Here is a 27,334-nt window from a genome sequence, read left to right as displayed (position 1 = left end):
ATGACAACAAGCACCAGCTGCTTCCATCTCCTAGCAACGGCCAGCCTGATAGATGACCCAACTCAGGATAATTACCCCAAATCACCAGAGCTCACACACTACAGGGAAGAGAAGGGCAAGAGGAGCTTGAGAAACACTGAGAAAGACAGAGAGAGGGAGAGAAAGGGATCCGAAATAGAGGGCTGGGACTGGTCATGTGTGCACAAATGCACCTTGATGAGCTCGGATTCATCTGACTTTCAAAGCACACACACACACGTTCAATGATGCCTGTGTAAATGAGTACTGCTATGTATCAACGCACACGTATATACAGTACACACAATTCATCCACTGCTGGCACAAAATAAACCCATAAAACTGTGTGAGCATATCTGCATCCACACTAATGTTCAGGTACACTTTGTTGTGTATAAAGCACACACACACACACACACATTGGCAGCATTGTGGCTGTAATCTGAAACCGCAGGGCCCCGACTCAGTGGCGCTTGTCTGTCACAGATTCACCTCCTTTACACAGAGGCGCCAATCAAAGGCCAGCCGGCGGTTCACTGTGGCTCTGAACACTTCTGTGTAGAGCAGGTGAAGTGTTGTAATGTTGTGTTGAAATAAACTCAAAACTGCTGTTTGTGACGCCTGACAAATTATTATTGATTTTCAGTCCAAGTAATAAATGGTGGAATTGTATTTGTTAAATAATGTTCTGAACCTCAACATTTCTCTGTGTTACTTTATTTCTTATTTTACCTCCATAGACCTTTGTGTAATATTTGAAGTTGCCATTGACCGGTTATAAAAACACTTTGACATGAAGCTGCATCCGACGCAGAATTCTAAATTTAGCAACATGACAAACTACCTCCAGAAGTTTTAAATGAACAAAGTTAACTCCTAATTATCAACACATCTTTGATATGGACACGCAGATGCTCCATTTACTTCCCCTTCGTTTTTTTGCTCTTTCCGAGACAAGCAATCTGTCCCTCTCTTTCCCGTCTTTCTTTCTGTCTTCCCTCCCCCCCTCCCACCTCACCCGCTCCCTCCCTGTGCGAGTCCTGGCTGCTGCGGACATTTGATCTGGCTGCCTTGTGATAGATTGACAGGTAATGAGGAGGTTGAAGGGGCGTTGGAGACAGGAGCAGGTGTTCAGCACAGTCTTTTTGGCCAGCGCTAAGCTGCCATGTCCTTCACTGGTGCACCACACCACTCCGCTTCCCTGCTCTTTCACTCATTCTTTCCTTCCGTATTTCCTCCCTTCTTTCCACCAACCCTCACCCCCCCTTTCTCTTCCTGAGAGAAGAGGACTATGCAATCCATCACGCGGTGACACAGTTGGACATAGACTGTCTTTATATGGGGAAAAAACACACGGGCCGTGGAAATAAATAGAGAAGTGAACATCAAGTCCCGTGCTGGCAGCAGTAAACTAGGCCTCGGACTGATCAGTCAAACTGAGGAGAGGAGAGGAGGAGACTGATTTGGAGCATCATGTAAAGAGGAGACCGATACAGGCTTCTAAGATTCTGATACTGGGGCCGTTACGACTTTCCGCATGCTAAAAAGACTTCACTGCTGTGTGTTTCCCCTCTTGGTCTATTATTGTGAGGTTAGACAATAAAACGTCTTTTATTATGTAACTCCAAAAGTCTAGTGGAGACCAAACTTATGACGTTACTTGAGATTTAGAAGCTCTACAATGCAGTGCAGAATCTGCACACTCGAGGCGGTGAGTAAATCCTCCCACACCTCACTGAGGAGGATTTTCTAGTCAGCCACCTGGAATAAAAAATGACTAACACGTTCATATTCACCTGCTGTAGTCAGGCAGAATGTCGGCCTACATCGTATCAGAGCTGGACAGGCTCGTCTGTCCCAAATCCAGCATGGAGACAATATAAGGAAACAGTGTATACCATACTAATCTGACAATAGAGCTATTTGAGTAACTTTACACTCTGACCTGTTACAGTCCTGTCCTTACTGTGAGGCGCTGCTGTGCATCATACCTCATGAAGTAAAGAGGAGGACAGAGCAGAGACGAGGATGATGAGTGGGAAGCAAATAGGTGAGGAAGAGGCGAGGGCCCGTTGAATCCAAACATGAGCTGTGAGTGGATATGAGTGGTTTATGATGTGCAGTAAAGATCATTACCTCGGCCGAGGAGTTTTCAACTCTGTCCCTTTGTCTGTTGCCTTGTAAGAAGGTTTACACAAAAACAACTCAACCAGTTTCCATGATGGTTGTGGAGGGGTGGGCACGACACAAGGAGGAACACATTCAATATTGATGCGAATCGGGAAGTGGGTGGAGTTAGGATTTATTTTTACCTTCTTTAACAATGAGGAGTGTGTGCAAATTGGTGCCGATCCAAAGTCCAAATAAAGTCTGGCTCTGGGGATTTTTAACCTTACATGTAGGCATAGCTTAGGATAAAATGTCAAGTATGAAAATTGATTGATCAGCATTTTGATGTAGGAAATGTCTTTGTTCTGAGGTTGAGCTGTTATTCACGACAGGTTTAACCCAAAGTTTGCTGTTTTCAAGTTACTGGATCACGTGAGTTTCCATTCAAACTTCCTTTGTCCAACTTGTGTGTGTTACTTGTTCCTGGCACAAAGCAGAAACTAACAACTCTGCTGAGGCCTCTTCTGCAGCCTTGAAACAGAAGAAATCCAGTCAGAGTGTATCTTGTACAGTCGACATAGGAGCCAGCGGACAGAGACAGTGGGGGAGAAAAAAAGGCTTGAGCCTATAAATCCACCCCTCCAGTTTACTACCCAACATTAAAGGACATGTCACCCTCCTAAATCAGCGGGCCGGGAGGAGACAGCCGGGCTAAAACAGGGAGCATTTGCATGTTCCCTCAAACATTCCTCGACCACCTTCCCCCCCAGTTATATCAACATCATACTTCAAACAAATTTCAGATTACACACTACGTGACGGCTGCCACGATGGACCCCTCTGACCCAAAGTGAGGGTTTGGATACAAAAAGAAACTTGTGAGTCCTGTTATCTGGGGTTTGTTTGTTTTTTTTCCATCAGGGTTCCTACAAATGGTTTGAAGCTCTGAAATCCAGCACTTGGTCAGACGTCTGCCGGGCTTTCTTACTTATTCATAGCTACAAATACGGCTTCACCTGGACAGTCTTACAGACGCTTTAATTATTTAAAATAACACTAGATAAGAGTTTGTAGAATTAAAGAAGAAGCTAACAAGCTTAAAATTAGCCTTTCCCAATTGTCACCCTACTCAAAGAGAACCTGTTTTCTGGAAAAAAAAAAAAAAACGTCACTAACGCGCAATCACATTCAAACACGCTCGCCTGTCAGTTTAAAACTCTCCTACTGTCACACACACACACACACACAATACCACACACACACACAGACCAGGCGTCGTCCAATACACAAATAGACACCCACACATACACACTTTTTAAGCCCTCGCCTGGCATCAGCTGTCACACAACCTGTCTCGGAGAACTAAGCGGAGACAGACGCTGTCAACTTAGAGTGCCTCAAATGCCCACATCCAGCCAGGCAGAGGGAAAAATCAAGCCTGTCTCCCAGTATAATTTGCGCTAATCCTTCATGGGAGATAGTAAAGTCTATGGCATATCTGCCTAATAGCATCAGTCAGCGGCAGGTTCTAATCTCATATTTAGACCCATTTCCATCACGGCCTGACGACAAAAGCACCAGCACAAAGTGTGATTACCTTCTCTTTTTTTCTTTTTTTCTTACATTTCTGCATGACTTAACTCCTGATAATGGCGGTGGTGGCGGTGGAGGGGGGGGGGGGTGCGGTTTAAAAACAGGGAAAAAACTTCCCTGGCAGTCATTTCCGACGACGACAGAAGACAGGTGGACAGGGAGGAGGAAAAAGGAGTAAAGTAAGCGGCAAAGTGTATCAGGAAAAGAAAAGTGGAGGTAAAGAGAGTGAAAACCTCTCAGTCAAGAGCCTGCACACACACTCACACACACACACCCACACTCCCCTCACACCTACATTTACATATCCTCATGCACACCTTACACACTCCCGTACACACACTCCTTTTCAATGCGTTTACAACCTGTGGTGTTTGTCCTGCTCTGCTGGCTGCTCTACCACGTGCATTTCAATGCCGACTGGAGTGCATCCCTCTCTTTCAGACAGCGCCATAAAAGACGACACACACACAATGAGGGCTCTTTTCAGCCGAGTGGGGCTGCCTGGGGGTAGGGAAGCACCTCCAGAACCACCACAGCACTTCAACTCTCGGGGGGCGCACAATGAGGTGCTAAGCCCTTGATGCATAATAAGAGATTATTCATAAAGATGACAAACAGAACAGAAGCAAACTATACAAAGTGTCGGGGATGAAAAGTCCCTTTAGTTGCAGCTTTCCCCTCCGCCGAGTGCATGTGAGTGTTTGTGTGTGTGTGTGTGTCTGTGTGTGTCTCTCAGAGAGTGACCTGGCGAAAGGAGGGAGACAAAAAGAAGGGGAGGTAGCACGAGGATCTTAATGAAGCCGTAAATCAGAGTCCGGTGAGAACGGACTCTGAAGGAGGATCACATCACTGGAGATCAATGTAGACAGCTTTACACACTCACACACACAAACACACACACACACACAAACACACACACACACACACACACACGTGAATGAGAATAAAGACGAGAAACAGCCAGACGCCAACACATGCCAGCAATCCCAAGTGAAGCCGACTTAAGGAGCTAAAAGCGCGTTACAGTACATGAGCATAAACATACACATACACACCTTCATTCACACACACACACACACACACACTCACACACACACTCGGGCGCACACTCTCCCACCCATGGGCTCAGGGAGTCCCACCTCCTTGTTCAATCCCGCTCGTCTGAATAATATCAGCCGTGATGAATGGCGCCATAACTCTGATATCCACAATCAATCTCTGCTTTAAAGACACATCCATCTTCTGTAATGCTGATGGTGGGGAGAGGGGGAGAGGGGGGAGGAGGCGGAGGCAGGGGGGTGCTCGCCTGACCTCCCGGTGGATGGGTATTTGGGGGGGGGGGGGGGGCGTGTTCTAGGGTGCTGATAGAAGAAAGAAGGGGAGAAGGGAAGAAGGGGGGGCACTGAGTGATGTCTGTCAGCTCACATCTGGCTGCAAAAAATAAATGAGGCTTATGAAGACAAATGAACCCGGGGATTGTCTTTCCGTTCGCAGAGAGACGGAGCCAAAGATGCACGGAGCGGACAACGTGAGGAGGTGAAGAGGACACACACGGAACAGGGGGGGGGGGGGACCGGAGAGAGAGACAGTCGACATTCAGGAATGTCCTCATGATTCATGATAGGGCCGAGTTTATCATCTCAAAGTTCCATCTCCTGATATGCATATAAACACATGTTGGTGTCGTGGACATGAGCCGAGTCATCCGTAGATCCACCAGGATGTTCTTCATAACTGAGGCAGAGCGGGTTTCTTGTGGCGCTGTTTTTGTGGAGAGATGTGGAGAGTTTCCTCTGTTTTATTTGAACCAGGTCAAAGGTCAACGAACGCCTGTCATTGCTTTGTCTTTACTGAAGTTCGACTTTTCTTGTAATTTTTAAAAACCATAAACTATATTAAAAATCTCTCATAGTTTTAGTTTTATACAAAATAAGAAGACATAATAAAAAGAAAAGGAGTTGAGACATTAAAAGAAGAAACACAGAGTGCAAACAGTAAGTCTTCATCCTCTGAAGACATGAATCATGTTTGTTTTGCTTATCATACAACAATGTTAATGCAGAACATCTCTTTTTGCACACGGCAATCAATTAGCTCGCACTGCCGATGACCCTTCCCTCTCCCGGGAAGAAAACGGGAAAGTATCAAAATGGCCACCGCCGGACAAACTACAACTCCAGCCCCCGAACACCACACCTAGGGCTTTGTGTATAGAGGCTAGGGAGGGGTGGGGTGGGGGGGAGTATTTAGTAGGCTGAGGGTGGGGTGGGGGGGGGTGGAGGGGGTGAAGAGTGAACTATCCGTGACCTGTTGGAAAGGTCGCCCCTCGGTGACACCGCGGCTGAATATTCTTCTTAATGATGTACCACATCTTTTTAACCCCCGCAGACAAAGCAAGGAAACATAATACTGTCGGGAGGGCACCCCCCCCCCCCCCCCACCACACATCTCCGCCGCCTCACCCACGCTCTCTCTCCCCCTCTGTCTGCTCGCCACTTGGTGCAGCCCCGTGTCGGATTTTTTAATTATTTAACAGAGAATTTCACCCAGAGGGTTTTGCAGCTGCTCCTCAGGCGGTCTGATCCGTGGAGCTCTGGCTGAAAGAACAACTGTACTGTCTGTGGTCTGGTGTTGGCAAACGTAATGGAAAGTGGGCACAGTTTTCAAAATGCATCCGAATTAATATGTATCTTGAATGTAATTGTAATCAATTCCTAACAATGAAGATGACGCCATGCATTAAATATAAATAATTTGAATTTAAAATATTGTTATTTATTCAATGCAATACATTATAAAAGCTGGTCAGTAGATTTAAATATTTCTCTAGAATTATGTGATTTATTTCAGTGGACCCACCCTCAATAATTGTATATTGATATGACTTGAGCTTTGCTTATATAATTGGACACAAGAGAATGTTCTATAAAATAATACGTCAAACAAATATGGGGACTTAAACAAACGCTAAGCAAGAGGCAGGCGTTAAAACTCTGCCCACTCCTCTCGTCTAATCTGTGTGTGGTGGAGGGAGGGAGGGAGGGAGGGAGGGAGGGAGGGAGGGAGGGAGGGAGGGAGGGAGGGAGGGAGGGAGGGAGGGAGGGGCGCCCAGGTGAGATAGTTTATTGATTCTGGAAGTGGCTGGGATAGAGTTAACCCTAGCAGGGGCTGGATGATGGGGGTGAGTGGGGGTTTGGGGGATGAAAGGTGAGCCGATGATGGATGAGAGGAAGCTGGAGATGGAGTGCACGCGGTGAGGTAAGACATCCACACAAAAAGTTGCAGATAGGCACGCCACAACCGGACTGACACGGCTCGCCATGGCGGCTGACAGAGAGGTTACAACAGGCGCTCCTACGTACAAGCTGCTCCGCCACGTAATGTGTTCTTAAACGGGCCCCGAGCGCTCAGTGCTGTGACCCCTGTGACCTCCGACAAGGGGCCCGAGAGCGGTAATCTCTCTGTCGAACAACTTTTCAGTAGCAGGTATGGAAAGAGTGTGTGTGTGTGTGTGTGTGTGTGTGTGTGTGTGTGTGTGTGTGTGTGTGTGTGTGTGTGTGTGTGTGTGTGTGTATGCATATAAGTGTTTCAAGACCACAAGGAGTTGAATAAAAGTGACAGAAAAATAAATAGAGAATGATATGAGGGTAGTGCTAAAAGAACAATTGTACAAGTACAATAATAATAATCAGAAAAAGAGTGGCAGCCGTTTACCAGATCAGGAGCAGCCTGGAGGAGTTCGACACACACACACACACACACACACACACACACACACACACACACACACACACACACACACACAAACACACACACATTCCCCAAAATGTCCGTTTATTCATCCAAGAGGCAAGGTGTGACTTTAAATATGTTTCAACACCAAAACTTTGGGGTCTGAACTGAAGTATAATAATTATCAGCGTTGGGTGCTAATGCTCTGAATGAGTGTAATAAATGTCGGTGTGAGCTGCTGAGCTATGAGCTCGCAGGGAAACGTCGCTTATAAATGTTCTTTTAACGTGATTTATTCCTTCAAAGTTGGAGTGACTTTGTCTTTAAGGTAAAGCAGCCGCCTGTGCTCACTGGGGCTTTTTTGGCACCATGGCAAAGTGAGGGTGGAGAGAAAACGAGGAGGAGAGTGAACGGCGGGGGCGGGCTGAAGGAGAAGAGATGAGTGAGGGAGGGAGGGAGGGAGGGGAGGGAAAGAGGGAGGGTTGAGCGTTGGAATGAACTCTCTCAGGCTTTGTGCTGCACGTTTCCCAAGGCCCCCGCCTGGCCCCTTTGATAAATGACACATGTCATTCTGTCAGCTTGTGACACTGCAGCTGGGAGGCCCTGTGATGTATGGCTCTGCTGGAAAAGGAAATCAACTTTTTTCCCCTCTCTCTCTCTCTCTCTCTCTTTCCTCCTGTTCCTGTCTCCCTCTCTCTTCCCTTCTTCTTACCTCCTTCCCTCGGCCCGGGCTGAGTGCATGGCCTTTTTATATATATGAGGATTTAGGTTTCCTCTGGTCCAGTAACCAACCCACCCACCCACCCACATTACCTACACAGCCAGCCTACAGCGATAGACAGGCATGTTCTCCCGCACACACGCACACATACACACACACACACACACACACACACACACACACACACACACACACACACACACACACACACACACACACACACACACACACACACACACACACACACACACACACACACACACACACACACACACACACACTCTCGCGGTGACGTAGCTATCATGACCGTGTACAAAGCTGTAACCCGAGGAAAAGGGGGCAACGCCACATCGGAGGTGGATCCAGGATTTATGGCCGAGAGCCGAGGAAGTAAACAAAAGTATGCACTTTTTAGTAGGCAAGTGGGGAGGGGGGGCAGGTGGAGAGTTTGTGGGGGGGTTGGGGGGGGGGGGTAAGATTCCGGTTGGGCAGGATGGCTGGTTGTCTCCCACTGGGTCATCTGTCATCCATGTGTCTGACTGGAGGACGAGCACACACAGCTCTGGAAACGTTGCACACACACACACACACTCCCACAGGAACTGGGATGAACTAAGAAAAGTATGCCACACAAACAGACACACACACACACACACAGACACACACAGACACACACACACAGCTACGGAGGCACATACAGTACAGATGCAAGCAGATAAATATTCACACTCAAAAAGATCCACACTATCAATCTTCAAACGATGAAGAAAAAAAATGAAAACAAAGAGGCAATGAGATTTTATTTCAGAGGGCAAATGAGTCTAGCCAATGAGCTGCTCCCGTGAGGCCTGCCCTAACCCTCCCTTCCTGGCAGATTAGCCTATCACGGCATCCCATTGACCCCTCCATTCCATGCGCCGCCCACGCAATGGGTGAGCCAGCATAAAGAAGAGCAATCTCTCTCTCTTTTTTTTTGCTCTTGCATACACACTTTCTTACTCTCTCACTCTCTCTCTCTAATCATATCCTGGTTCTTTCTCTTCCTCACTCTACCCCTCTCTCTCTCTCTCTCTCCCTCTCTCTCTCTACACCCCTCCTCTGTCTCGTTTCTCTCTCAACGGCTGACCTGTTATCAGTGCTCTGGAGATTCAACAGCAGAAATAAATAAATAAACGAAAGAGCCCAGCGTGAGTCAGGCGTGACGAAGGGACGTTTCCCAGTGTCGCCTCTCAATCTTCATGAAATCTCTTACACACACACATGAAACTCAGCCACCGCAACAAGACAAACACACTGATTTTAAAATCAAACCAACGTCTGAAATCTCATCCCTCGGTCCCACTCTGCCCGGTCGGATGAAACCGTGAGGAGGTGGCGGTTTGCGTGTTGGTGTGAAACTACAGGAGAGAGAGAACGGGATTGAGGCCATTCAGCAGGACTGCACACACACTAATGAGTAAGAGTTCACTATGTGTTGCTATGGGGACCAGGGCTACTTTGACTAAAGGAGAGCAAAAGAGCAAGAGACACAGAGAGACACAGAGCGAAGAGGAAAAAAAGAAAACAGCGTGTAGAGGGAGGAGAAGTTGGTGAGGATCCAAGAGACACAGGAGGTAAAGGAAGAGGAGGGTCAGACATATTGCAAATTTGTCGATTATTGAAATAATGACTGTTAGTCTGATACGATGGATATATTCCAATCTCATGTTTACCGTCACACTTTCCTTAGGGAAGCTCTTTTAACCATATGTAATAGCAATGCCGCACTTTGATTGGATTAAAACAACAAGGCAACAATATTTTTAGTGTTATTATTATTATCGTTGCAATTATTACTGGCTTATTGGCTTAGAGCATTTTCGTCGCATGCATTCTGGTGGAAACACAACATATTTTGGAATTTTTAGGTGGCATGCAAATTGTCAAATTAGCACCATGCAGCATTATAAATATCAGCTATCTGCACCTTACAGCGCCCAGAACACTGACGCTGGCTGCGGAGGGACTCGTATCTGTTGGAACCTAAACGGAATGTGGAGTGTTCGCCGAGGAACATTGAGAAACAGAGCCAGAGAGAGAGGGAGAGAGAGAGAGAGAGAGAAGAAACAAAAACATGTAGAGGGGTGCAGCGAGCGGCCAGACTGCGGCCACCCGGGGGTCACGACCTGCCTACGACCCTGTCAGATGTGCACTCTGGCCAGGGTGGGGAGGGGAGGTGCATGAGTTAGTGAGTGAGTGTGTGTGTGTGTGTGTGGTGGGGGGGGGGGCATCATTAGGGTTGAGTGATGAGTGGTGGCCATGTTTGACGACTGCAGGGGTAGAGCTGCGCTGCAGGACTGACACACACTGCACTTAAAAATGCCAGGAGGCCTTCACAGTGCCGTCAACTGCACCAGTGCAACTGTGTGTGTGTGTGTGTGTGTGTGTGTGTGTGTGTGTGTGTGTGTGTGTGTGTGTGTGTGTGTGTGTGTGTGTGTGTGTGTGTGAGCTGTTAGAGGGGGGGTGTAAAACCACCAGTGGTATGAGCCCCCCTGTTAACAAGCTGTCTCTGTGACCCGCAGGATATTGCTGTACACATGTAGACAACAAACACATTGAAAAGACACGGTGAGAGAACATTCCTACCACTAATGTCCGTCCACATGGATAGTGTGGCCACTGTAGCCATTTTGTTTTTGTTTAGTCTCCTTTTAGCCCCGAGGTTTGGTTTGAGTGGCCTGATTTTTTTCTTTTAATCACAGCTGGAGGAGAGGAAGAAGGAGGCATGAGGAAATGAAGGAAGTGATATGACAAGGGGGGCAGTGTGTGGAGCCAGGATCCTGGGAGTGTGTTGTTGCATGTGTGTGTGTGTGTGTGTGTGTGTGTGTGTGTGTGTGTGTGTGTGTGTGTGTGTGTGTGTGTGTGTGTGTGTGTGTGTGTGTGTGTGTGTGTGTGTGTGTGTGTGTGTGTGTGTGTGTGTGTGTAAGAAGGCAGCCCTGTCGGACTCCAAGGTCAGCCGATAAACACCACACTCACGGGCGGAGACGGGACGGAGGTGGAGAACCGGCAAACCTCCCGTTTCCACAGATTCCTCCGATTCCAGCAAAGCGTTCGCTCCAATTAATCACTGGGACTGGTTACACCATGGTAATACCAAAAACAATCTCCATGATCACACGCACAAACAAAATTTCAAATTGCTATCATCCATCTCACCTGCCCCCGTTAAAAGCAAGGGGGGGTGGGCGAACCAGTCATTGGCCTTCCCTCTCTCTCTCTCCGGCTCTCTCTCTCTCTCTTCGCTTTAACGGCCTGGCCACTGAGATGACGGTGAAAAATTAACAGCAGACAAGTAAACAAGTGAAGGCACCGGGGCGAGCGGATCAATGGGCGGCAGGAGCAGCTATGTAAAACACTTGCCTTAAGTCAGCCGCATCCGGTTAATATTTAATCCCTCCATCCATCTCCACAAAGAGCGTTTTCCCTTTTTGCTTCAGCCGCCGTTTACTTTGATTACACACAACCCGTTTGCGATGGAGGGGCAAAGCAGGCGTGATAAGAGAGAGCACGGTGGGTGATTTGCATGGGGATGGAAAATATTCTCAGGTTTGATAATCGCTCAGAGCAGTGTAGTGCCAGTGTGAGACAGAGGCGAGGGGGGGAAGGCCTGAAGAAAGAACGCAATAAAATGGGATAGAGGGAGAGAGAGAGAGAGAGAGAGAGCTTAGGTTTGTGATGAGGACAGGGAGAAAAAAAACATGCCGAGTGTATCTCCCCGAAAAAAAATAAATAACCGAATTACACTCCGAGGGGTTGCCTTATTTAAAACAAGAGATATGCAAATAAAGCAGGAGTAGCGAAATAACACTGATATTATCTCGCACGGTTATCTTCTGTGGCAAATGATTTCGAGGGAAGGAAAATCCAAAACTGCAACTCCCAAGTGAACATGCAAATCCATCTGTGTATTCCTGGGGAGCTTTCCGCACACTCGCTCTCATGTTGCTTTTTCACTTTGCCATTTTTTCGCTTCTTCCTTTCCACCGACTGAAGCTTCTCATGTTTATTCTGCGCTGGCACTGAAAAGTGCATTTATTACAGGAGCCGGGTAATAACGACAGTGTCAACAGTGTGGCACATGAGGATATAATGACTTTCAAATTGGGTTGGAGCATGTGTAAGGCAAAAGTATTTGGTGTATTATTAGATATAAAGGTATGTGGCACGACATCTAAGTAACTACTCACACACACACAAACATATATTTATAACAAACAATGCTTATTACACTTTTACAATTAAAAGGATATTTAAGCGTATATGTCACTGCATCGATTTAACCCCCTTACAATTGAGGAAAATATCGCGAAGAGAGAACACCCCAAATAAATGTTCTTTATTTTTGCCTAAAGCCAGAAGCATGTCCGCCGACCTCCGAGTGTGTTTATCATCCTGCAGGTTTACTGGAGAGGAGACTTTGAGACGGGCAATGGCAACTGATCATTTTCCCATTCACTGACCTCAGCTCCCCACTTAACAATGTGGAATCAGAGCGCCCCTTAGCCAACCGGCCGAGTGAGAGGAGATCAAGAGAACCGGCGTTTAGGACAAGTCTGCAGCCGCTGTTCTGGAAAAAAAAGTGAACACACACCACACACTCTGTGTATACATGCAACCAAACACACCGAGGTTGTCATTAAGGAGCTGATTTCTTTAAGGTTCCCGACGTCATTGCCTCTTACTGCCGATATCCGGTAACCCGAGGGTGGACTTGGCTACGAACAGGGGTCACAGATTGTACATGAGAAAAATGGACACCTACAGCCACGTCACCATGATCACCGCTAATTCGCCGGGCGATTGATCAGCGAGCCACTGGCCGACGTTTCAAAGTCAGGGGAAGAAGAAGAGAGAAGCTGGACTGCAGGGGAACGGTGACAACACTGACAAGGGTAAAGTGTTATTCCTCTCGCACGCCGACAGCTGGACAAGGGGGTGAGTGTGGGGGGGGGGGTGGTGTACTGTAGGGATGGAGGGACATGTGTGCGAGTCAGGAGTAGGGGGGGGCATTCGGCCGGCCGGGCAGTAATTCTTAATTGACACCTGTCAGGATAATGGCGGCAGTCACAGCTGTTGCGGGAGAATTTGTCCATCGTCCCGTTCATCTGTCAGCTCTAATACCCGTCCTAAAAGCTGCACACACACCCCAACCCCACACACACACACACACACACACACACACACAATGATTCCATCCCACCACCCCTTTCCTCATCAGCCATCCACCCACATAAAACCCAACCCACTCGCACCGCCGTGTTTGAAGCTGCCGGTGGACTAAACACCGGTGCCCGCTGCCATCTCCCAACACGCATTCTCCCAGCATCCCTCTCGCCGCTATTTGATTATCGGAATGACAGTTCAAATAACGCCGAAACAGATGTTTTTCGTTACATGCCTGCAGGCACTTAACCCGTGTTCAGTGGATTCGGTGTTTGCCGGAAAAGAAAATACCTCCGCAAAAAATCCAGAAAGCACAAGTAAACTGTGTTTCCCTTTCAGCGTTTCATTTCCCTGACGATTTCCACCCGTAACTTTGTCTGATGAGGTAGAACCAACGGGAGGAGAGAAAAAAAAGAGCACCGAATTTTGTTTAAAGAAGGGAAAAAAAACATTTTGTTATCCCCGTTTTTCATTCATCCCATCCTCGCCCTCCCCTCCCACCAGCACTTCTCTCTCTCTATTTTTTCTTTGCTTTTGACTGGCGAAAAAAATGAGTATTTATCCAGAAGAGAGGGGGATGCGAGAGGAGAAACATGCCTGAGACGAGAAAAAGTGCAAGAAATAAAGCGAGAGAGAGAGAGAGAGGGAGTGCCGGGAAATGAAAGAAGAGATGAGAGGTATGCGAAAGAGACGGAGAGAGGGAGAGAGAGGTGGAGAGGCGCAGAGGAGGAAGAGAGGGAGGAGAGGGAGGAGTGCGGAGGGCTGCATGTCCCTGGTTGGGGCTGCTGCTCTTCTGTAGTGGGCCCATCTCGTTTGTCTTGTTTGTTTGTTGGCATCAAAGCGCTGCCTCTCACTCCCCCTGCCAACTGATGTAATGAGTGGGTAAGCTACATGTTTTTTTTTCCTGCGCCAAGGAATTCAAATACTTATTAGACAAAATATTCTGTAATTGCTCATCTTTTATTGATAGAAGTAACGTGTTAAATTTGGCTCTAGCAGACTCTCCCTTAGCCTCTGGAGGAGGCATGGCTCTGATCAAGAAGCAGATTCACCCTCTGCAAATGTAATACTTAAGAAAATTTGAGATGTCAAGTTTTTGCCTTAAATGTTGCTCGACTACTTCTCTTGAACGCTTCCCCTCTTATCTTCCTCAATTCTCAAATCATGTGCCGGAGAAAAAGACAAATTCCAGAAAACACAACATATCAACACACTCTCCTTAGCCTTACATCCCCACTGTGGAGCCTTAACAAAATGTAATTACTCAGCACAACACAAATATTACATAGTAATTAAGCACACTTAACGCTGATAACAGCAACAGCACGCTGTTTATCAAAGCTCTGAGTCCAATCTGAATTTCACGAAAGATAAAAAAAACAAGTTTGTTATGCTGCTGCAACATTGAAAAATGAGAACAAAAATTCTTTATTTGGGGGGAAATTGTTTTTCTATGGCAGTCAGGAGTAAGACTGCTTGTCAGCCCGGTCCCAGAGGGCTGCTTTCTATCTGTTTCAGACTTGATTTTCTCAGACTTGGGTTTTTTTTTTCCTTTCTTTTTTGGATCCCATGACTTGCTGCTGTTTTTATGAGCTGCAAGGCAGGCAACAAAGCACATCTGGCTGCTTTAATGATATGATTTCCCATCATACTAAGCCACCTCCATTATGACCTCCCACAGAGACATGCTGGCTGCACTTAAGCATTAGGTGTAGGTGTGTGTGTGTCTGTCTGTCTGTCAGGCTGACTGTCTATGTTTATGGTTGACAATGTGTGTGTGTGTGCGTGTGTGTGTGTGTGTAGCGTGTCCTCAGGGCAGCTTTGGTTGAGGATGCCCCGGAAAGAATCAGAGAGAGAAAGAGACAAGGACGGGCATTAATACCATGGTGTGAAATATCTCCGTATTTATGGGAACAGGAAAAGCTTTACATATGCGGATTAAACCTTCCTAATACCTTCCATTTGATTATATTAGTTATTCACTGATGATCAATACTAAATAAAAAAAAACGTTCATGCTGGTCTTGAATCTGTTTGAGTGATGAGAATGTAATGTGTTTTGTGTAAAATGCTTGTGAATTACAGAATTACATTTTCGAGGATAATAAACATAACTAATGCGTGAACCGTGCCTGAAACTAAAACCATACACACGCACACGCACACGCACACACACACACACACACACACACACACACACACACACAAACGCACACGCACACACCAGGACGCTTGTGGTGACTCGAAGCATTAGCAGAGCAAGCTGAGCATGTCTGACCTTTGACTGGCTCAAATCCCAGATGTAAATTTAACTATTAGTTTCAGAGGGTGGCGCAGGAGCAAAAGTGGCCATCGACGAGGTCGATCGATGCCACCTGCTAACGACACTGCCACTCCAATTAGCGTAACCTCTAACCGCGTAAACACACACACACACACACACACCCCAAAGGGAACTCCTATAGGAAGAATAAAGCCCAACTGAACGGGGTGAACTAAAACAGGCTGCAACGGATCAATATGTGTTCCTGGTCCGTCTGATATTCCTCCGTTTGATGGTGAATCGTGAACAGATATGACAGTCAGAAGTGAGAAATGTGCGGAGCTGCTGTTCCAGTTTGCTTTTCGTGCTCTGGTGGGGGAAACAGAGAGTGGATCTGAAGGCAGGCCCGACGTAAGATGATGACTAACATGGCGTGGTTACCGTTACACTCGTTCAAGTTATTCATTCCAGGAAAACTAACACCGGTCAGCACTATGCTGCAAGCGCGCACACACACACACACACCCACACACACTTCACCTTTGTCTCCCTCCCTCTCTCTCTCACACACACACACACACACACACACACACACACACACACACACACACACACACACACACACACCCCCAGCGTTTTAATCAAATTCTAACATAAACTTCTCAGTTCTCAGAAAATGTCGAGCCTTTAAGCCATCGGGAAGTTACAAGCCATCCCAACTTTTAGTCCAGAGACACTTTCTGAAAATCAGAACAACACTGATCTTATTGTTAGGAGGTAAGGTGTTCTGGCTTCATTAAAGGTAAACACACACACACACACACACCTAGAGGCTATACACTGCTGTACTCCTCAGGACGCTGGTGTAGACAGAGGGGTGGGGGGGCATAAATCTCAGCATGCTGATTATTTCGAGGGGAGAATATCACATAACAGCATCATCAAATAAGAGCACAAAGGTCGCTGTGTAATCTTAGCTACCCCGGGCATGCAAAATCATTAATCCCTGGGCTCTGTGATTCTCCAGCTCGGAATAAAACCAGGGAGGCCTCCAGCTCGGAGTCGGGGAGGACGTTCAGCCAAAGTGCGTGGAGACCCGTGTTACGATACGTCAGTGATTTAGTGGCAGGGCCGTAACACATGCACAAGTGTAAAAACTTCAACAGAATGTCGAGATTTTAAAAATGGTTCCTGGGATTACTCTGGAGTGCCGATATATCAAGTGGTTACAGCAGGCCTGAGCCACGGCATTAATATAAAAATAAATAAATCTTCTTGAAACTGTTAAAAAAATAATCTCACCCCCCCGCCCCCTCCTCACATTCCAGATGAAAACAAGAGGAAACTTTGAGACAATGCACTTTGACTCAGACATTCAGGATTCAGGTGAAAGCAAAGGATTAGATGATCAGTAATTTTAAGAAAGAGGAAAAGGGTTGAGATGTGCTGTAGCCGGCCTGGCTCGCTTATTACAAGGTTATAAGAGTGGTGGGGGTGGTGGGGGCTCGCCGAGGTCATTAACTGGCATTGTCTCCTGACGTGATTAGTCAGGTAGCAAAGTCCATTTGTCACCTGCACAGGCAAATTGAGTTGGTGCTGCACTAGGGGCTATGGGGACTGTATAATATCAACTTGATTACATCAAGGCAGCTGCGGACTTGACACCTTACTGAATTTGTCAGCATTAATCGTTAGGGCCTGTCACAAATCCATCAGCTGCACAGATAATTAGGGCTCTCTCTAATGAAGCCAACGGGAAGCAACCTTACCCACCCACCCGCTCCCCCCACCTTTCTATACGCGCACACACACACACACACACACACACACAAACACACACACACACACTCTTTCTTATAATTAACCATCGGGCTCCACAAAAATAAGAGCGAGCATCTTCTCTGCCCGTCTTCCTTCTTTCTTCCTCCCTGTACGACTTCCTAAGCCCGGCCTCGGATGAAAGACGGCGTCACTCCATTCTGCCCATAAATTGCTCCCGACTTCCGCTCCTGTTCTCATCACCTTTGAATGGAGTGATTTCAGGAGGGAGGTGAAGCCACAAGTGGAATATCACACACACACAGGAGCATGCAACTGTGCACATAGAAATACATGTTGTGCTCTCACACACTTTCTTATGCAGTTTTGTTTTTAAGTTTCTCGCCATCGGGGCTTTCCTATTTAAATTCCTAAATGTACATTTCCTGAACGTAGCATGAGTGCCACAGCTGTTTCATCTGAAGAAAATTATGGCAAATCTTAAACAAAATCTTAACAAAACGCAAGCACACACACACACACACACACACACAAGCTTCAAAATACTACTGCGATAATCATGCAATATTTGTGTGAATAAAATCTCATGTATGAAAAGCAGATGTTTCTGTCCAAATATAATATTTTCTTTAAATTATCTAACGAACCAGTAATTACAGGAAAAAAATGTTTTTCTAAAATGTTGCCTAAATATTATACAAAAATAAACAAAAACATCTGAATTGAAACTAAAATCCGCTTCCATCTTTCGCTATTTCTGCCGTTGGTTGGAACATTTTTACGCGTCATCTCGGAGGACTCAAATAAAAGTTAGCATAACATATAGCATTCACTTGAAGAAGGCAGAGGATGAGAAATTAAAGGACGGCTGTCCAGACAAGTCTGCTATTGTTTTAATTCTGATTTCCACTCTCAGTCCCACCATGAGCAATATCCTCTCTAAGACAAAGCCACAGGTCAGCACCAGCTACCAGCGTGTGTGTGTGTGTGTGTGTGTGTGTGTGTGTGTGTGTGTGTGTGTGTGTGTGTGTGTGTGTGTGTGTGTGTGTGTGTGTGTCTGTGTGTGTGTAGTTCTCCGTTGCCAGTGGGACTGTGGCGTGGAGGGCGTTATCTCTGACTGACCGTCATGTTCATGGAAGAATGGAAAACATCCCGTCTGCCAAGCTGTGATTGACCATTACAAACCATGATGTGCATTGGCACTCAGCGGACAGTGCTATGGATCAATTTTGTGTGTGTGTGTGTGTGTGTGTGTGTGAGTGTGTGTAGTGGCGGTGGGGGGAGGCAGGGTCAAAGTGATGTCATGTTTTCATGCCTCCATCTACGTACGAGCAGAAACCTAACAGGAGTCAATCTGCTCCGACCGTGGCTGACCTCTCTGCGTGCAGGACATTTCACCCAAACGATATCCGTTACTCTCTCTCTCTCTCACACACACACACACACACACAAACACACACACTCTAACACACAAAAAGTGCACTGAGACTCAATATCTAAAACTGAATCCTTGCATCGCACTGTGGGCCAGAAATCACATGAAAACTTGCTTTGCTAGAAAGGCAAAGGGAGAGAGAAAGAAGGGAGCAGCGAGCACTGGTTGAATGTTCCCCATGCATCCCACACTCCTTCTCATCCTCCTTCTCATCCTCATCCTCCTCCTCCTCATCACCACCACCACCGCCGCTATCATCCCCGGCTCTCTGCTTAAAATGATAAAACCTGCTGAGTTCAAAGTCTTCGTCGGCTGGCCCTCCTGTTCGACCCGCTTTGCACCTCATATTTCAAAATCTCTTTAAAATTCTGTAACTGTCTTTTGTTCACTCCAGTTGTTAATGCCTAACTTCAAAGGCTCGGCCTCATTAGCACAGAGGTAGAAACCCCTGTCACTCATTTACATTTGTTTAAAGGCTACAGGGAGACGAGAGGAGGAAAGGGGGAGTCCAGATCCAAACCACTTGAAGTCAACCTTGTCGGTCCTCTGCCAACACCTGGTTTTATCAGTTGGTCACATTGCAAATATTAACCTCCCCCTCCAGCAGTGGATATTGATTTCATTACTGATCCTTACAGGGAATGTGGGGTGAATCTGGATGAATACGCGGCAAAATAACCCTCAACACTCATCTCTAGGAAGGAAAAGGCACACGAGGGAAGTCCAACACCTGATTGAAAAGGGTTTTTTAGGTTGATTTCTTTTTTCTTCCTTTGATCTATTCAACTCACACACACACAGATCTTTCATTTGCTTTTGCTTGATCGCATAAAATCAAATTGGGGTGATTTTCCACAACTTTATTTGGCTTTTTCCACCTCCTGGTTGAGATAACAGGAGGGTTGTGTGTGTGTGTGTGTGTGTGTGTGTGTGTGTGTGTGTGTGTGTGTGTGTGTGTGTGTGTGTGTGTGTGTGTGTGTGTGTGTGTGTGTGTGTGTGTGTGTCTGTGTGTGTGTGTGTGTGTGTGTTTGGAGTGGTAAAACCGACCAGAGACATGGCTGTCTTCATGGAAGGATTTATTGATGTTTATCAGGGATGAATAGATCAAAGACTGCCACATGACAGGCGATCAATCACGTATCAAATCAAGGATGGCAATCCTCTAATAAAATAGAAAGAAGGGAAAAAACCGGCTCTCACCAGTTTTCTAGCCCTTTCTTTCCCAGTCAATTATTCATCATTACTCACTCTTAAACCTCAAAAGCTCCCTTTTATCCCCCGTAACATGCCATTTAGTTTATCTCAGCAGTATTAAGAGAACTTTCCTGGCAAAAAGGGAACATAAAAAAAAATAAAAAATAAGAACTCAAAGTGGCATTTGCGCAGAGATGTGGGTCATTTGCGCGATTGGACACATTTTTAAAATAAAAAGTGATGCTCAGGAGGCGAGGGAGTAAGACAGGGAAATTAAATGTAACAAACAAAGTCAAATAAATCCCAGCATGCAGCACAGTGAAAGAAGACGGTGTGGAAGGAAATGTGTGTATTTGGCACATGTGAATAAAAAGTGTAGTTTGTCTGCTGGGCTGTGGAATGGAAGGGACGGGAAATACCTGCTGATCGCCGCGGATCCTGCTGCTTTCTCCTCGGCATAGTGACCGTCCCGTTCCACGGTGCTTCTCATGCAGGAATTACACACAACGACGAGACTGATCAGTGGTGGAAAATCATCCCGGTTCTCGGGGGCTGGAAATGTCAAAGTCTTCTTTTTTTTTTGTTCAAAGTGCCAGCAGCTCTTTGGGGGGCTCGGCGGCCGGGTGGGTGGGTTTCAGCGAGGATCAGCTCCTGACGACTTCACGTCCATCAAAGATCATCTTCCTTCATCTCTCAAGTGGTCAAAAAAATTTAAAATAAATACTCAGAGGCAGCGAGCGAGCACCTTGAAGTTTTTTAGTCGCACTCCCACCAGGAAAAATCCCCCATGTAGTCTCCAGTGCTGCTTGGAGAGAGGGGGGGGGGACGATAGTTTGCTGCGTCTTTTTTACGCACTCGCCAAAACTACAAAAAATAAATAAACTCTGGCAGCAAACAAACAAATAAGTCCCGCGTGATCGCAGCGCACAGCTCGGGGGGGGGAAGTATCCGTCCGGTTCCCTTCCTCTGAGCGAGAGACCTGGAAGAGAGAGAGAAGAAGAGGGAGAGAGGGGGAGAAACAGAGAGAGAGACAGGCGTTAGATGGGTTCACGTCAGTCCCGTCACCAGCACCACCACCACGCCACCTCAGCCCGGATCCAGCCTCACCAGCCCGGCGAGGACTCTTCCCTCCCTCCCCTCCTTCCTTCCCGTCCTTCTCTCCCCCTGGAAAGCAGAGGGATGAACAAGCGGGAGAGCGAGCTTCTCTCTCTCTCTCTCTACTTACGTTTCAGGGCTCGTGGAAGCGAGTTCCGCCGCTCATCTCATCGCATCTTGGACAAGAGTCGGGTTTTTTGTGGCTGATGCGGTGGAGAGGATATCACTTGAGAGAGAGAGGGGGGGGGGGGGGGGGGGACAAACAAGACGCAGGCGCATCCAAGCTTCGCCAGCCACACGTCAGATCGACATGGACTCAGAGGTTTGCAGCTTTTAGGAGGAAAAGAGAAGGTCCAAAGTCCCGGGAGTGATCCGAGCTCTCCCCCGGCAGGAAGGGAGGAAGAAGGGAACAGCGGTGGATCCAGGAGCTGATTCAGACAGGCTCCACTGATAGACAGACGCATCGAGTGGCTGTTCCTGCTACATTTTTACTCCTCCCCTCTCCACGAGCGTCACCCCTGACAGAGGAGCCTACCTGTCAATCTTTTTAATTGTCTTGTTTTTCCCCCCTCTCTCTCTCTCTCTCTCTCTCTCTCCCTCTTCCCTCTCTCTCTCTCTCTCTCTCTCTCGCCTTTGCTTTTTAAAAACCCAAACCCCCGACAAAGGGAAGGGGGTTATTCTGGAACTGAAACCAAACTTATATCAACATGTAGAACCTCCTGCAAACCCACAACAAGTATTGACCATTGTGTGTGTTTTTTTGGAACAACTTGCACGCAGTCTTTATCTGCGTATTAAAGCGTGCCACTGTCACGGGCTGGGGGGGGTGTTTGACTCCCACTGGGGGGGGGCGCGTGTTCACTGGTCCAACACGTTGTAGGAACAGTGCAACACTGCTGCTTCCAGAGGAGACAGTCAGGTGACAACACGGTGATAATGAGGCTGGAGCGTGCGTGGCTCAATGAAACGTGCACGGTGGATCACGAGCACGCGCTTTGGTTCACAGGTGCACACGCACGCGGTCGCTCGGCAGCAGCAGCTCTCCAGATCCGGAGGAAAACCTGCGAATTTGAACCGATGCGTAATTACGCATTTACGCACCGCGCTGTGTTAAGTGTTCCTAGATGTGTAGGGTTCGGTGTGTGTGTGTTTCCGTGGGAGGAACACGAGCCGGGGCTAGGATCCGGCAGGAGATGAGGATTGATTTGTTTCACCTTACTAGGAAGTGAGCCGCGCTGTGTCCGGGAAGGGGCGGGACTCCGGCGCCAGGTCCGGGCTGTTCCGCTGTGCCGCTGTGCTGCTCACCGGGCTGCACCAGGGCGCCGTGCTAATCCACAACACTCCGCTCCGTGCGTGTTGCGTTAAATAGAGCCGCGGCGTGTAGGGTTTTTATTATTCGTATTTACTACATTGCGTTGGGAAGCCCGGCTCGGCTCGGCCCGGCCTGTAGCGCGGGTTAATGGCAGCCGGGCTCACTGCTGCCTCCTCCTCTTCCTCCTCCTCCTCCTGCTCCGACGCCCGTCAAGTTGTCCGTGAACTTTGTCACAGATCGCTGCCATGTCCGGCCTGCTGCTCCTGCGGCTGCTGACCCGCGGCGGGAGGGCGCTGTCGCTGGGGGGGCGCGGGGCCGGCGGACTGGACCCACTTCCGGGAGTTCACCCGGCGGCGGCGCGGCGCTCCATCGTGGACCTGTCCTACTCCCAGCCCTTCATGGACTTCGCGGGATCCTCCATTCCCAGCAGCATGAGGAAGCTGGTGGTCACGCAGCTCAGCTCCGACTTCCGAGAGGCCGTGCGTGTGCAGTGCGTGGCGGTTCCGACCCCGGGCGACGCGGAGCTGCTCGTCCGGAACCGGTGAGTAGAGAGAGAGAGAGAGACGTGCACGGCTCGACTCCCGTTTCCGGCTCTCTAATGTGCCAAAGCGTGTCCCGAGTGGATCTGCGGGTGATTCTCTCATGTGTGTGTGTGTGTGTGTGTGTCTGTGTGTGTCACTACAGTGTGGAGAAGTTGTGTAAAAAAAAAAAATAAGACAACACAAAAGAAAGGTCCGCGCTTACCTCAGTTCACCCTCGTCCAGCACCTGCGATCATCATCATCACAAGATGGCACAAAAAGACGCGAGGAATAAAGCGCTCTACTGTAATTCCAAGTTCCGCCCTCTTCTGCATTTGTCTATCAATCCATCTCGGGATCTCTCTCTCTCTCTCTCTCTTTCTCACACACATACACACACAGTGTCTCTCTCCCCCTCTGCCCTCCTGTCTCTCTCTCTCTCCCTCCCTCTCTCTCTCTCTACGTCACCAACCTGCAAACAGAAAGTCATGGGGGGGCTCAGACTGGCACCAGGCAGGAGATGGAGAGGGAGATGCTGTTACCTGGCGCGGGGAAGTGCAGCATCATTTCAATCATTCACAGCAGCAGGAACCAGCGGCGTGTCCCCGGTTAGAAAGCAGAGTAAACCACCTGAAGTCCCTATACACACACACACACACACACCACAGACTGTGTGTGATACAACCCAGATGTAGCCTGACGTTATCGACATCATTTAGATAGAAATGGATTAATGCCATTCAATTCAGCATTTAGTAATTTAAAGTGGATAAGGAGTAAATGCGTTTGTAACATTCTCGTTCAGTGTGAGATTTCCCCCAGAGGTAGTGTCCCCTCCTCATTTTCATTTCTACATCACAGACCGTATGAATCCATGTCTGACATCATTTTCAAAGTTAAATTAGCCAAACACAAGTCCACTCCAGGCTCGATTGTGTTATTTATCACCAATTAACTTATTTTCAACGTATCAGGCCACGTTAGTGACTTATTGCCCGGGAAGACAGTGATCATTTGTGAACTAAGACCTTTGGCCGTTTGTGTGTGCATTACTGAGGCATCACAAGATCAGAGAAGATGCTTTAACTAACAGGGAAAATACATATTTTTGTTTCTGTGCCATCTGAGAGTCACCAATTCGGCACGGCACCGGCGTAACCTTAAACAAATGTAGATATGCAATGTGTTTAATGACAAACTTAGAGTGAGAAACTGATGATAGAAAAGAGCACGACTGCGGTGATAAACTCAGATTAATTCACAAGACAAAAATACAACCTTTTTTTATCATCACCATATATTATAGTTTTCATTACGTGAAAGGAAGCAGATGTTTTTGACATAATGTAAATCTGTAAATGCCAAGATTCCTAAGTGCTCCTCAGCCTGACATTGGAGTTCACTCTGTGTTCTCGTTTTACTAACTGTAGTCACTTTGCTGAAGCCAATATGATACTCTGCACAAAGGTGGAGTCAAATATATATATGTGTATAGAGAATACTAATATTGGTTCTGGAGAACAGTTTTTATAGATTTAAATTTCACTTCTGCTATAAATAAAAATGAAACTCTTTATTTAATTTAGTATATTTTTCTAAATTGAAGCATTTCTCATCACATGTGTTTTTGTATTATAATGTTGGTGTAACAAGTGGAGGGGTTTGAGTTTTCTGTTCTGGATATAGATCTTCATTTCAGCAATTCTTATCAGTTTCAGGTTTTTTAAATAATTTTTTAAAACTAGTTGTGACTTTATTGTCGCAAATATAATCTTATTTAATTTGTTAAAACTGAAATAGTTCAGTATTTTCATTGAAGCACATTGAAGTATTTGTGCCTTTGATGATAACAACGTTTTTTGTGGGGAGACTGATTCCATCGATGGAAAATAGAGAAATCAAGGTAATTTGTTATATCATCGGGCCCATCTAAAAACCACAGAAGCATTATCTACAAGCTCAAAGTACACGTGTGACACAGTAATGAGGCGCAGCATGTGCGCCGCTCTAAACGCCGGTAAATGATTTATTTATACATTCCTTTCCCACATATTTGTTTCCTGCATGTTACCGAAGTAAGATGAAAACAGCCGCCGTCGTGCCGAGGCAAGAAGCAACTATCTAAGATTTTTTTTTTTAAAGTGCAGTTTGTTGTGGGTGTCTCTGAAGACAATGAATCATGACATCATGCAATGTGTTTTGTGATACAAGCCTTTCCCTGTCAGAGCAGGACTGTTCTCTTCAAGAGAAAAGGGAATCATTGCCAAAACAAACCCGAGTGTTTATGCCCCGTGCAGACGTGTCTGGAGAAGGAAGCTGAAGTCTTGACCTTCAGACTGGAATTCAGGAAACGCTAATGACCACACAAATGCTTTTGTTCGCCGTCATGAATGTATTGTATACGTTTAATTCACAACTTCCTCATGAAACTGTTTCATCTTCTCACCTTTTAATCCACGACTGTTGTTCTCTTTCTCTGTTTGTCTTTAGTTTTGTGGGAATCAATGCCAGTGATATTAATTACTCGGCGGGCCGTTACGACCCCTCGCTGAAGCCTCCTTTCGACGCCGGGTTCGAGGGGATCGGTGAGGTTGTCGGCCTCGGCCTTAGCGCCAGCTCCCGTTACACCGTCGGAGACAACGTGGCCTATTTCCGCAGTGGTGCCTTCGCTGAGTACACGGTGGTCCCTGCCAAGGAGTGCGTGCCCGTCCCTGCGGTGAAGCCAGAGTTCCTCACCCTGCTGCTCAGCGGTGCCACGGCCTACATCGCCATGAAGCGTCTGGGCGACCTGGCCGAAGGTGAGACGGTCCTGGTCACCGCGGCTGCAGGAGGCACCGGGCAGTTTGCCGTGCAGTTTGCCAAACAGGCCGGCTGCCACGTGATCGGGACCTGCTCGTCCAATGAGAAGGCCGGCTTTCTGAAGTCCATCGGCTGTAACCGGCCAATCAACTACACCACGGAAGACCTGGCCAAGACGCTTCGGAAAGAGTACCCAAAAGGTGTCAACGTGGTGTATGAGTCAGTTGGAGGAAGTGTTTTAGAAGTCGCCGTGAACACTTTGGCCAACAAGGGTCGGCTCATAGTGATCGGCTTCATCTCCGGGTACCAGACGCCATCGGGTATCCCACAGTTCAGAGGAGGAACACTGCCGGTCAAGCTGCTGCAGAAGTCGGCCAGCATGCGGGGTTTCTTCCTGCCCCACTTCTACAGCGACTACAGGGAGGCTCTGAGTAGCATGATGCAGATGTTTGCCAATGGGAAGTTAGTGTGTGAAGTGGATTATGGGGATCAGGCAGAGGGGGGGAGGTTTGTAGGCTTAGAGTCAGTCTTCCGGGCCGTGGACTACATGTATTCTGGGAAAAACCTGGGCAAAGTCGTGGTGGAAGTGGCACCGCCTGCTGTTAGTAATAGCAAGCTGTGATTTCCCAGATTGTTAGTGCACCAATGAAACCATACTTGATTACTGTGATTTAGCACTTTAATTATTTTTGTAAGATGATTGAAATGCCCATTTAAAATAAAGCTATATACAATTTATGGTCTATTTTTATCATATATATCTCATGTTGTAAAGTGTCCCAAAAAAAGTCATCCCTAATTTACAATTCCATGGATTTGTTATTAAAAAAATTAGAAGATTAACTAATAGCTCAGCATTGATGATAATATTACACAAACATTTAGATATAATCTTAGAAACAAACATCTGTTTCAGTAACTTAATATTTATCGTGGATCCTAATCCTCTGCCCTCGCCCTCTTGAAGAAGTCCACCTCTGAAATAATTTTAGACCTGCCGCCGCAATGTTCTCGCTTTTAGCACTGTCGGCACTTTATCTCCTATAAATGTTTTATGCTGGACTTCATTGTTTTTCTAATGGGAGGGGCTCACATTGGTATGTGGCTGTCAAAAGTAAATGCTGCTCCAGGTGTGCTTGGTATTTCATTGCCTGTTTGTGGCTGACAGAATCGGCATTCACACAATCAATCTTTTCATTCACATGCCCCAGAGCTGCACATAATATATAAGAAAAAAAAAATTAGTCCAGCTAACCAGGAGTTGGACGAGAAAAATGCCATTACTTTTCCTCACCGTGAGAAAAAGAAATCCCCTGTAGTGAATGCGTTGTGGAATGCTCTTTGACATATTATTTTGTCATTTCCGTTTTTTGTCTTTGATTTAGTTTCGGAAACGAGAAACAAAACAGTGCAACACACCTCAGGAAGTTTAGATAATACATAACCTGAAGATTATCATTGTCAGAAAAAAGATGAGACTCAGGCGAGAAGTGGTTTTAGCAACTTTCAAGTTTCCATCTGTGAAAAGTTTCCCAGATCTCACAGGATTGAGTTTTCTAAAG

The 27,334-nt window shown here is 47.0% G+C and overlaps 2 protein-coding genes across 2 annotated transcripts in view; one reads left to right on the top strand and one right to left on the bottom strand.

The window, feature by feature from the left end:
- The window catches only part of LOC133014091 (teashirt homolog 1-like), a 35,682-nt gene extending 15,011 nt beyond the window's left edge, over positions 1 to 20,671 (bottom strand). Inside the window, exon 1 of the mRNA XM_061081228.1 lies at positions 20,466 to 20,671. Within this exon, the coding sequence (XP_060937211.1) occupies positions 20,466 to 20,505 (40 nt within the window). The 5' untranslated portion in view covers positions 20,506 to 20,671. The remainder of the gene's footprint in view (positions 1 to 20,465) is intronic.
- A 1,738-nt stretch (positions 20,672 to 22,409) lies between these two features.
- LOC133013987 (prostaglandin reductase-3-like) lies at positions 22,410 to 26,508 on the top strand. The gene is made up of 2 exons (XM_061081082.1): positions 22,410 to 22,994; positions 25,464 to 26,508. Exons 1-2 carry the CDS (start codon positions 22,699 to 22,701, stop codon positions 26,392 to 26,394), a joined length of 1,227 nt encoding a protein of 408 aa, XP_060937065.1. The 5' UTR covers positions 22,410 to 22,698; the 3' UTR covers positions 26,395 to 26,508.
- Positions 26,509 to 27,334: the final 826 nt, after the last annotated feature.

This window comes from Limanda limanda, chromosome 11 (genome assembly GCF_963576545.1).
Source record: "Limanda limanda chromosome 11, fLimLim1.1, whole genome shotgun sequence".
NCBI lineage: Eukaryota > Metazoa > Chordata > Actinopteri > Pleuronectiformes > Pleuronectidae > Limanda > Limanda limanda.
Note: the sequence above shows the minus strand (reverse complement) of the source record. Positions and strands in the feature narration are given on the sequence as shown.